Below are 12,911 nucleotides of genomic sequence, written 5' to 3'. Positions count from 1 at the left end.
TACCCTGGCTTCTAAAGTCACTTTAGAGACCAGAACTTTGTATCTTGACAAGGATTACATAAAAATCCTACCACTTTGTTGACAGCCTCCATATCACATAGGTTTTCCACTAAAATGCGACATGCTTCTTCTTTACCCCAGTGAGCAGCAGCATGAAGTGGTGTCCAGCCATCATAATCTTTAATATTTACATCGTAGTGAGCCTGTATTAAAAGCCTGAAGAAATTAAAAGAAATAGATCTTGACACTGCCCACAAGGATAATAAATTTTCGTAAAAATTGTAAAACTTTCTAGTAATATCTTCCTCCTTTTTTCACATAGATATTTTAGTTGGGCTACTGAAAATTCTACTGAAAATTTTGGGCTACTGATTAATTTTACTTGTCACTTGTGTATATATATTTTAAGGAAAACTCAAGAAAAACAGCCTTTTCCATTTTCTTTGCTATTCCCTTCCTCTCCAAAGACCACTGTTTCTATAGTTAGAAACAATGTTTCTAGTACGTTGTTGTACATCCAGTAATGGCAAAAGGCTTTTTAAGGGAAAAAGCTGAAAAAGGTTAAAAATTGTTAGATACAGTGCTCTTATTAGAAAACTATTAGAACCTCCTTCCATTCCAAAATTAGCTGCTTGAAACTTTCATTTCCTGTCATCAACTTTTTGCAAAAATCTAGAGTTTACATTCTTCAACTGTTCTCTGACAGGGAGCAGAGTTTCTCAAAGAGAGGACCCTGTTCCACCTGCATTCTGCACTCACATTCATCATGCTTCCCAGGTGAGCATCAACGTGACAAAAGACACTTAACCTAACAAGTATTTTATGTAAAGAGCTAAGAGCTCTCTGAACCACTGTCCATAATTGTTAAAAATCACACAAGAACAAAACATTCTTTTAAAAAAATTCTCTCAGTTTCTCAAGAGCCAATATACTTATAGTAATATCCTCCAATGAGTCAACTTTCACATGCTCAGCTGTACATCTTGCATTCTTGCATCCAATGCAGAGCACACATTTTGATAATTTGTATCAATCACAAAAAATTTCCTGCATATATGTTTTGCCTCTCCTAGGAGAAGTACACAGACTGGACTATGAAAAAGATAATAACTGAGGGAGTTAAAAACCACTGAAACAGTTAAAGATACAACTCTCTTACAACCTGCTTCTCTAAAACAAAAATTATTCTTTTCCAATAGAATAATTTGTCTTCATCACATTGAAGCCTCAGGGTTTTTTGAAACAGAACTCCCATTTAATAAATTGCTCTGCAGACCTTAAAGGCACTGATACTCACAGTCGGAATGTGTGCTCATTTTCACTCATTTTAGAGTTTGTAAGTGCTCCTAGCACTGCTAAAGCAGTCAAATAGATTTACAACCATGTTAAAGCAATGCATTACTAATTATGCTTTACTATAACAAAAGTAGAGCTTTAATGAAAAAGCAATCAAATATGTTACAATACGTATTGATATTACATTAATGAAAAGCTGTGAATTAGGGGACACCTGAAGCCTAAAGCTTTTCAGGGAAGATTTCAAGAGTCATGATTTTTAAAAACATTATCAAAACACAAAATTAAATTATCTGGGTTTTAAGTGTAAAAATTTTTAGCCTGGATTACAAGCTCTTCTTTATATATGGAAATAAAGATGGTGTCTTGAAAATATACAGTAACAAGGATGCTAACTGGCATTATAAAAAGGTCTTAAGCTTGTTTACATAGCTGGCTTTGGAAATAAGGAAGTTTTTCATCAACTTTCTTCTCTTAAGTAAGTATTCAGGCTCAACATGTATACTGTTACTCATATTTTGAATAACGTAGAATAGAAAGCTAACAACATCATGATTTATGAGTGCTTGAAAACATAAAATCAAGCTTTGAGAGTGGATTGTTCTAGAGAGACTGAGATTTTCAAGATACACTCCCTAAAAGTTGGCAGTGCCCAATTCCAAGCAGCATTACATCAAGACAATAAAATATGAAAAAGTTAAACCACACTTACTTTAAGACTTCTGTATAGCCCTTAGCAGCAGCCACATGAAGTGCTGTACCCCCAGATTTTGCATGCCTGACATCATTTATGTGGCCGCTGTTGAGCCACTGTCTCGCATCTCTCAGCATTATCCGCTCCTCTTCTTTTCGAGCTGATTCTATATCAACCCCTAATTCAGACAGGGTGGGGGACAGGGGAAGAAAAGACATGCAATATTTTAGTTCAAATACTTCAATTCAATATATAACAGATTTTATGCCACATTTATATGATATAGGAAAATAAAAACTAAACAATCTGAATTATGTTCAGAATTAGATATTAATACTTTTTGGAAGATTAATTCCAAGGTTATGGAAACATCCAATATTGTAAGACAGCTCGCATATTGTCTTTTTTAAAAAAGGAGGGGCTGGGTGGAAAAAGGATTATAAATAAATAATATAAAAATCAATTTACTAAATCTCTTCAAACTCATTATTTTAAGAATGTCTACCATCACACTAATAACCACTGAAGTGACCTGTTTAAAAAAAAAAAATTCTATTTTAATTTTCTAAGCATCAAAAAATGAAGTCTGTGTTGATGTATCTGCATACAGTAGAAAACAGCTGAAGTTGTTTTACAAATAGATGTCTATGGGAAATCTTGCTTATTAACACTGATGACAAGTTGGAGCTGTATCTTTTATACTTTCTAAAGCATTTCTGGTTTGTCTCCTATCACTGTGAACCACAAATCTTATATACAAATAGACAACACTTTGGATATTGCACTGCATAGCTCTACTAAAAAACTACCAGAAACATTGAAAACTTTTTACAGTAAGTCTCACCAAAAAAAAAAAAAGTCATACACTGATGGAAAGGGAGAAACACAGTCCTACCATCAGAACACCTACAAGTATAAGCGTCAGGTTAAACAAATGGAAAAAAGTTCCAGACCCTGAATGTGTAATGCAAACACACATTATTTGCAAGCATTTTTGTAACTACTACTTCAAAACATAGCAGGAAAGAGATCTTGAAAAGAACTATGCATGAGCATAATTCTATCTATGATGGCCGAATAGTGACAACTCATAAGGAAAAACAATTTAGAAACTGATCATCAACAGCACAAATTGTATCTGGGTTGACCTCTATCAGAAAATCAGTGGCCCAGGCTTCAAGAAAATGTCTTTATGTGTATGATTTCTCTAATCTTACACATTGGTATGCAGGGGCTTGGGAGATATATACTGTAAAACTTTATGCTAAAGACAATCAAAAGATAAAATTTCACTAAGTACCGTAATGTATTTAAAGCTAGTTAAGCAGTCAGTGTCATGAGGACCCAACCAAACTCCCAGACTCATTCAATTAATTGACCAGCAAAACCATCTTAATCTTGACAATTTAGGTAAAAAATGAATATAATTACATTTTATCAGAAACTAATGAAAACCATAATCTAGATGTTGAGTCTCCAAGATGCAGGAAGACATACAAGGCTGTTGAGGGACTCAGCAGAGGAAAAAGCTGGAAAACTTTCCAAGTACAAATACGACAAATACAAAGAGTGAAGACCACGATCTCTGAATCAGTAACACACTGATAATCACATATTCTCATTCCTCAGGAAGCTCCTACATGTTGATATTGTGAATTACTGTAAATTGTAACTTCATGGGCCTGAGCATCTGCTTGCCTTTCAGAATGACAGAGCAGCGATCAGCAGATCCTGGGACAATACTCTAGAGTAGTCATTTACACGTCAGTGTTGCCTGCAAAACACTACTATGTAAATAAATACTGTATAGTTGATCATCTCTTAGTCACATTAATGTCCATTCCCTTTTTTGTATGCTTAAAGTCCAACTGTGAATCCTTATCAGCATGAGTAACCTTCTCCACCTGAAGAATCTGAAAAAATGCTTATCAGTGTGAAATGGTTCATGTACATAGCTGTTTGTTCTGAGGCACTATTGTACAAAGGAGAAACAGAGAAGAAAAACTCATTCCAGACCCTGATCTTGTGAGCTTCTAATGGGTCATATCTAAGTTTACTTTCCAGACAGGCCTAAAGAACCAGGTTATTATGTCAAAATAGCAATGCTTTTGCAGAAAAAGTAACTACTGCTCAATAAAAAATTCCATTAATAGTACGAACTATTGCATTTCTGAAGCCCAAACAAAATATAATGGTAGAGGTTTAATGGCTGTATCAATACATTATTTTACAGGACAGTAAATTTCTGGTCATATTTCAACAGAAGAAAGTACCGAAATCTTGCCAATCTAAATAAAACATTCGGCATTAATAACTGGCGTGAAAATGGCAATTAAGCTTTGTGTCACAAAAGAAAAGCTGTGCTCTGAGATAAATACAATTCCCATTATTAACTAGAGAAATGGAATGTAAACAGCCTTTATTATACCTTGTATGGGCCTTTCTCCTTCCTTTTGTTTTCCAGACTCTACCAAGACACCAGGGAAAAAGAAAATGCTCATCATCTGTTTCCATCCCTTTCTCCCGACGGCCCATAGATGGCAATGCGCTGCCTCCCAGCTCAGCCTCAGCCATAGCACTCGCTCACACCACCAGTGTCTAACCTCTCTGGCAGCCTAACAACTTAAATAATTAATAATTTATTAATAAATGCTTCCACTTTTTTTTCTGATCAACAAGTGTTACTCAACAGCCTCAAAGAAGTTTGAAAACAGTGTGCTGCTCAGTGAGCATTTAATGAAAATTCAGCATAAATTGAACTGCTGAATCATTGTTTCAGGACGACTCAGCCATATAAAGGCATGTTTTATAGATACTGCAGGGAAGATCAACCCACTTTTTACTTCATGAAGTGAATGTTTATATACAAATGTAATAGTTCGCATTTTATCCACATAAACAAATCTGAGTTAAGCAGTACATCAGGGAGAGTCTTGTTACATTACCTATAATTAAGAATGAGGAACATGTGTTTCTCCTTGGAACAGGAGCGACCATTCTGACAGTTACTGAATAAATAGCTACCACACTGAACCCCTGATTCACCTCACATCACCTCTCCCCACTCACTCACCTCCTGAGAATGTTTCCTATAATTCAAAATAACTGCTTAAGCAGTTAAAAATAATTTTAAGAGGACATCTGATGATCAACAGCTAAAAAAATCACTTCAAACCATTATACTTAACCCCACTCAAGCCCTGAGGAGAGACAACATTTAAAAGTGGCCAGGGCTGGCCAGGACTAAAGCCAAATCTCTTTCAAGTCTGCTGGTTTTTGCCAGTGCAAATGAAAACTTTACTGGTAGAAGATAACCTCCACAGCTCTGTGTTGAAACACTGCAGAGCAGAAACATAACAGGTCACACTGAGAAACTAAATAATGTTTTTGATAAAGGTAAATGAATCTGAGGATTGCAGTGGCCCCTATATATACATGGGATTCACCAATGCAAAAGATATTAGTCATATGGAGGAACAATAAAACAAGTCCTAGAAGAAGGGCTTTTTTATAACACACAAAATAGTTTAACCATATGGAGTGAAAACAGAACAGTTGTTCAGCACTACTTTGGAATAATTTCCATAAAACACCTGATTTTGTTATCTGTGAAGTGTTTGTAACTAGGTCAAAAAAATCTTAATGCTTTACTTGAGCATGTAATTTACCTTCTCACAAATTACAAAACTAAGCTAGGTTTTATTAAAAAATAATTAAGCCAGTAATTCCCCACCAAAGATTAGGGTAGAAAAATATTTTCCTAACTATTGGAGCGGTACAGCTTCAGTTACAGGATAGCTTTTCCCTTAGTTCACAATTCCTGCACAGCCCATTTTATCAAGTCATGCTGTTTGCTCAGCAGGACATGAGGACACCCGAAAAGGCATCTGACCCTTGGTGCAATCTAGAGATGTAGCATGTGGGGATCAGAATGACTGAAGAAAAACAGACACTGGAAAATAATAGTAGAAAATCGTTCTTCAATGGCCAACATTCCTTTACAATAGAACTTGTATAACAAGAAGATTATTTTGGATCACTGACCATCTCCTCTCTAGTCAGATCAGACCTTGGAGCCTGAATGCTAAAACAGGATGAGGAAACATTTTGTTAAGCCTGTAATGTCACACAAAACTGAACTGTATTGTATTCTAAGATTTATTTTTGTGCATTTAGTGTCTCTAGAGGCTTCCACATTTTGTCCTGTAATAAGACGTCCTTAAAATACAGCTCGATACCTGCTAAAAATTGAGCGCAAGTACAAACTGATGATTAACAGAGTGCTGAGTAGCTGAGTAGTCTGTTTCAACATTTCCTATACAGACATAAGGCCTGCAAAAGCAGTAAAAAAGGAGATGTAACAAGTGGTTCGTCTCAGATTTCAAACAGAAACAAACATCAAAAGTCATCGCTTAAATTTGATATCACAATGAACCTGACCAATTTTTCCAAGCAATCTTTTGCCACCAAACAACTCTGACTCCCAATATGTAGGAAGCAAAAATTTACAGCATTAACACTGCAACACAAAAACGAAACTACAATGAATGTAGGAATAAACATATGAAAGGGTTGCAAGGCAAAAATGTTATGGAAAATGCCTACTTCATTTTCACACGGCATATTTTACCTACACAGAGATAGGATATTCTGTCACCCAGACTTGTTTATCTTCAAAATAAATAGGCTGGTCTTCCACCACCCTTAACACTGAGCCAGAGCCGATCATTCCATGGACCCCACTGTTAACTTGCATTATCAAAACTGTGGCACTGCTTTATTTGATATGAAGGAGTGTATCATATGGAAGAAATATGAATTATCTTACTGCTGGAGGGATAATTATATTCAGCTACATGTACAGCCAGAGATGAAACTGTCACAATGACTGTTAATTCCACTTAAGAGAAACAATTAGGTTTCTATTTTAGAGCTTTTTACTTCTCTAGCCACAACACACACAATTATGCACTTTCTAAGTGATTCTGATAGTGACTAAATGATCCTTTTTTTATGTAACACTAACACACAAATTTATGTAATATCTATATTTAAGCTAAGGATGCCATCAAAGGTGCGTAATGAAAACCTTATTGCTGAGACAACTGTCTCATGATTAAGTAAGATATGCACTGTAAGTTCACATCCAGATTCATACCCTTTCTATTCCATTATCATCCTCAATCATGAGATACTTCCTGTGATTTTATCTCTGCGCGTAAAAGCCCTTACGTCTTAGTTCTTACGCCTTCAAACACGAATTTAGAAGGAGGGATAAATGCAGGCCTTCTTCCCTACTTCCCTGAAACAAGTAACCAAACCAACTGCCATAGAAATGCAAGAGGAAGGAAAGTAGGTTGTCCACACCAAGTGAAATTTAGTATTTTAAAACTAAATTTAGTATTTTAAAACCTAAATCATTCCTTTAGAAGCTAATACCTACAGTGTGGGAACATGTACCTTCTTCTCAGATTTATAAAGACGGTAACGTACACAGTAAGCTTTAATTGTGAAATATGTAAACCTCACTGAAATTTTCCTGCTGTGGCATTATGCTAATTTTACAATTGGGCTGTTCAAAATAATTTAATTAAACTTGCAAAAGAATACAAACTAGTGTGTAATTTTGAGTATCTGCATTATAAAAATGTATGTAAAATCTCATACAACAAAATATTTCTTCTAAAAAAAGCAGTAACATGTAAAAGAGAGATTTTGGAAGAGTTCATTCCCCAAATAATTCCAATTTCACAAAGAAGTACTGCAGTCACTTAATATCACACATCAGTACAGCCAAGCATTCCAAGAACAACCTTAAAAAAATCTAGGCAGAGGTGTATTCCAGAAAAAACTCTCAAGCAAAGATTGACAGGACTGTTAGAAAAGAGAACAACTAATTAAAATAGAGAAATGGTAATACAGACAAAAAATACACACAGCAGTCTCATCTGATGTTCACTGCGTGTTAACTGTAAAAGCTGCTAATCAAATTTCTGTTAACACCACCAATTAACTAAATCCTTTGCAAAAACCACTGTCAACTTCTGTGTATCAGTAGGTATCTCTTACTTCCTTGCAGATCATGTCTTCCAGTTTCTTTTTACCATTTCCTTTGGGCATTAAATGGGTTTAAGCATATAAATTAAAACAGAGCAAAGCCTGAAACAATTACTAGTTTACTGTTAAATTATGTAAATCTGTTTTAAGAGATACACTTAAAACACTGTACACTCTATATTGATCAACTCTCTTTAGAAAATAAATTGGCTTTAACAGTCACAATTTAGCCCAAGTTTTGGAAAATACATTTAGTGTCCATAAATACAACCACCTACTGTATGAAAAATTACCTTGTCTATTTACTTCATTCTGAAGCAGCTCTTCCATTGCTTCTTCTTCAGCAATATCTAATGGAGTGTCTCCTTCACTATTTACAGCTCCTACATGTGCTCCTTGACTAATTAAATACCTGCCAATAGACAACGAAAAAAAAGCCTGTAAATAACACAGCAAAGCTGATGCAAAAAGAAAAAAAAAATAGCAGGCACTAGGATATCATATGCACACATACCATTAACAGAAACATTTATACTTGGTCTAAGTACAAACCCTTTTGACTGTCTGCAACCTATGAATACCCCTATGTTTTTTCATCCTAATACCCATTAATACAAATAGCCTTCTGGTCTTCAGTTTGCCACAAAGACTCCTGACATGTTTAATACATACCTGGAAGAACTGAAAGAAGAAAATGGCTAGATAATGACCAAAAGTGATGACAAGGTGAACAGGGATGGAATCACCAATTCCCGTGTCCTCCTCTTATTAAGTCACTTTTCCTGTAACTCACAAATTCAGTGGCACATAATGTTTCTACAGCTTGCCAGAATGATGACTCCTGATCGCTTTGGCAGCTTCTTAAAGTCAATAAAAAAACCCCCACATCTCTTAAGTATTCATAAAGTCAGCTTTTGGTGGGGAAGAACGCAAGGGGGAGAAAGAAAACAGTACTTTACCAATTTCAACCCCACTATGTTTTCTTATTTAATATGTTACTGTCTCAGGAGTCAAGAAGCCAACATTCTCAATTTCCAGTTAGATCAAAGGATCAATTCCAACAACAAGTATTATATTATTAATTAATTATTATTAACAAAATTATTATATTATTTAATTGTATTAAACCATAAGCCTATGAAGTTATTGACAAGCTACAGTGAACAAACAATTAAAATTTATCAATAAAATATTGCAGCTTCTGACATAGTATTTCCATTTACCTAAAAATGTCAATACTTTGAGCCATGACAAGGAGTCAAGACAAGCAAAAAGCTGCAAACACATTTCCTGCCTTGCACAGCTTGATTAATTTTTTCCAGATATTTAAGAAAAAAAAATCAGGATATACTGAAGAATCAATCACCTATCATAACAGGTATACAAAATAAAAAGTGCTTTCCTACCTTCACTATTACAGAATTCCAAATTATGCAGGAGACAATCACAGAATTAATCCAACACTAATACAAATGCTTTGAAGCACTTTATTGCTGCTTAACTTCTGCCAATTAATTATCATTCTAGATAGCTGGAATCTGTTATCTTTAATCAATAACTCAGAATCAAATACTCTCATACATCTGTATTTTTTAATGTATGACTTAAGTAGTACTTGTTACTAAATCTTTGTAATTACACCAAGAAGTGGTAAAAACTAGTAGGTCACAAAACGAAAACTAAGTCCCAGAAATGCAATTATTATCTCCTGGCATATGCATCATCAGTTGCCACCAACAATTTTAATGCTGGTATATATGTTGGTTTCATACTGTTCTTCTTGAAAGAGTGATGTTCTCTAAGTCTGACCTCACTCCTTTTAAAAGACTGATCTTCTGCAGGAATGAAAAATTAATACAGAGGAAAAACTTTTCTGAACAATACTAGTTGTATTAACAGTGAAATAGCCCCCCAGGTCACAGATTAGGTAACTGTTATGCAGGTGTTTGCTAAACAGGCCGAAACAGCAGTGGGGAAATCAACTTTTTTACAAAGTCAAAATAAAGTCAATCACAAAAATATCTTTATTAAAAACATCCATATTCACATTCTTTCAATGCTTACAGTGTTCTAAATACAGACGGGGGAAAAAATAATTTTTACATATTTACACATAATACCTCTAGCAGAAAATTAAACCACTTCTGTAAGGAAAATATGTATCTCATTGAAGCAGTTGCATTTGGTCATCTGGGTCAATCATTTATAGATATGATAAAAGAACAAATGCATAAAAGAGTGTAGGGAATGAATAAAAGGCTAGCACAGCATTTAAAATAGTTATTATTGATATAGATGGATGACTTCACCATCAATTGATCCTTTAAAGCAGACTTCAAAATGAAGCTGCTTACAGATCAAAATCAGATCAGCAACGTTAGGGGATTAGTAGGGTTGGAGAAGTAGTTATCTGATTTTCCTTTTGCACGTGCTTACAGGGCTTTGGTTTTCCTGGATCAGCAAAGGAAGGATAGGTGAACTTGCTCCAAATTCACAAGATTTAAAAGGATGGAAGAAACACAACAAAGATGAAAGGCAGCACACTCCTTACCAAAGAAGTGAGAACACTCTTTTCCCAGCCTTCCTTCAGCCACCCCAACTAGGCCTCTCTGCTGCTATCCCTCTCAAAAAATTAACAGTCATCCCCTCAAGTAAATTAAGTGCAAGAACATTATTTGTTATAAAGCAAGTAACTCAAATTCCAACTACTTTAAACCTTTTAAACCCGATAATGAAATCTCCATTTTTCTGTTTTCCGTATCATTCAGATTACCCTGTCCTGTGAAAGTGTATGTATGCATTTGTTTACTTACAGTACAGCTACTTTCAGGAAAGGAATGACAGGGTTCACATGGTACACGAAGTCAACCTGCTACCTACAGACTCAATGGTTTCATTAGAAACTGAGTGCTACCAACGGAAAGGAGAGGAATTGTTTTCCATGTGTAGATAACTTGACTCTGCATTGCATACACAAAGAAAACAGATTTGGTAAACAAGACCAAGCGAATGACGCCCTGAGTTTGTAGTAGGGCATAACTGAGCAGAAGACAATACCAGAATAATCCTGAAAACTAGAAGATTTTGCTGTTTACATACGAAAACTATTTCTCAAATGAACTGTATTCCAAACGGAATGTTAATTAAAACTTACAGTATGACTTCAAATAAGGGTGTATTTGACATTTCAGTTATTCTGGTACCGTATACTAAAATCTTCACATGCCACAGTGTATTATTGTGTGTAGGTATGTACGCATATATTAGGACTTCCATGTTTTGGGAAAAAACCCAAACAACGTATACAAACTACTGCTTGTATTTTACCTTTTAAAAGTAGATGTTTCCTTCATCTTGAAAAGACGCCTTTCTAAAGCAAGCAAACATAATATAACTTCATTTCCTTGAGAGGTATTTAATTTATACAGCTACAAGTATACAGTGAAAAGGAAATTGAAGCTGTGTAATAGAAAGTCTAGAACCTTTTGACACCATGCCTAGAAAAAAGTGCTTTATGTAAACTGGGAAGCAGTGAAAAAGTAAAAAGATTTCCACCATCACCAACTAAACCTTTTGGTATAACACTTGAATTTGTATCTCTTGGAATTCACGTGTTCAAAAATAGTCATGTTCAACAGACAATTACAGAAGAATAATTCAGAAAATCCAGTGATAATCCACATAATGTATTAGAAGGTGTTCATTCCAAATCTAAATAGATGACAAGGAAACAGTAGTTTGATTCATACCATGCTCCTTTATTGAGTTAAAGCTTTCAAGTGTTAACACTGAAGCTAAAGTTACCACTTTTAGACTCTTGTGGTCTAAATATAGAGAACTCTAAGTATCCCAGGAATACTAGGAGAGACAAAAGCAGCAAAAGAAAAGAAAATAATTCCTAATACTTTTGTCCTGATATTTCCATGACAAAGATTATGCAGTCTGACTAAGACTGGAAGAACGCGTTTGCTTTTCAATACCACTGTTTTATGACAGCAAATATACTTCTAACTGATTTTTTTTCTTTTAGGAGTCACTGCTGTATATTCCTCAATAGCTACTGAAAACTGAAATTTACTACTTTAAAAAAACCAAGCAAACATTTTTTCTTCTAGAATTACTATGAAACCCAGATACTCTCCCACCCTTTAATGAAAAATACATTTTTATACCACAAATAAAGGGCTGGAATCTCAGTATATCTGAGACAATAAAAATCAACCCTCTGAGATTCTCTACAAAAGCCGAACAGTCCACACCAAAACCAATCCCAGGAACTGGAAATAAAAAATTTTAAGTAGCAACGTGGCCTATATTCTGAATTTAAAATAAAAAATCCCAAACCAATAAAAACCCTTAGAACTGAATTTTGTGTGTGTGTACACACATCTGTTAACAAAATGCATATATAGACAAAAAGAGAGGAAAACACCTCTCTCTGAAGACACTTTGTATACAAAGTTGAGTCATATCTCTGAATTTAGAACTTAAGAATCTGGAAGATGCTCCAACTTGGCTAACAGCAAACACTGCAGACAGCATTTTCATATTATTTATCTCAGCACCAGAAAGAGGGGCGTATGTTTACATTCGAACCTTGGCCCAGTTCACAGTATCTGGAAACAAGTTTGCAAAGTCATTACAGATATAACTAACTTGAAGTACTGGCTGAACCTGAAGGTCACCAGAAGGGTGGCAGGCACAGGGAAGAGCAGAGAAGTGGCCGCTGAACTGATTCAGTTTATTACAAACTGCTTACTGAGCTCACTGGAGACTAACTAGCGCAAACAAGTGGGACCATCAGACTGCTCGGAAGACTGGACAGCAGGTCCTGACTCCTAAAATGTGATGAGCGGGACCTGCT

At 35.2% G+C, this 12,911-nt stretch overlaps 1 protein-coding gene across 3 annotated transcripts in view; it reads right to left on the bottom strand.

Moving 5' to 3' along the window:
* The window catches only part of PPP1R12A (protein phosphatase 1 regulatory subunit 12A), a gene marked incomplete at its 3' end in the record, with an annotated part of 115,181 nt that overhangs the window by 44,398 nt on the left and 57,872 nt on the right, over positions 1-12,911 (bottom strand). For all 3 annotated transcript variants that reach the window (XM_083860246.1, XM_083860247.1, XM_083860245.1), the window contains exons 3-5: positions 8,341-8,459; positions 2,009-2,168; positions 72-216 (exon numbers count right to left, since the gene is read on the bottom strand). In XM_083860246.1, coding sequence (XP_083716372.1) covers positions 72-216; positions 2,009-2,168; positions 8,341-8,459 — 424 coding nt within the window. The remainder of the gene's footprint in view (positions 1-71; positions 217-2,008; positions 2,169-8,340; positions 8,460-12,911) is intronic.

Source organism: Zosterops lateralis, assembly GCF_965231275.1.
Source record: "Zosterops lateralis genome assembly, chromosome: 4".
Lineage (NCBI taxonomy): Eukaryota > Metazoa > Chordata > Aves > Passeriformes > Zosteropidae > Zosterops > Zosterops lateralis.
Note: the sequence above shows the minus strand (reverse complement) of the source record. Positions and strands in the feature narration are given on the sequence as shown.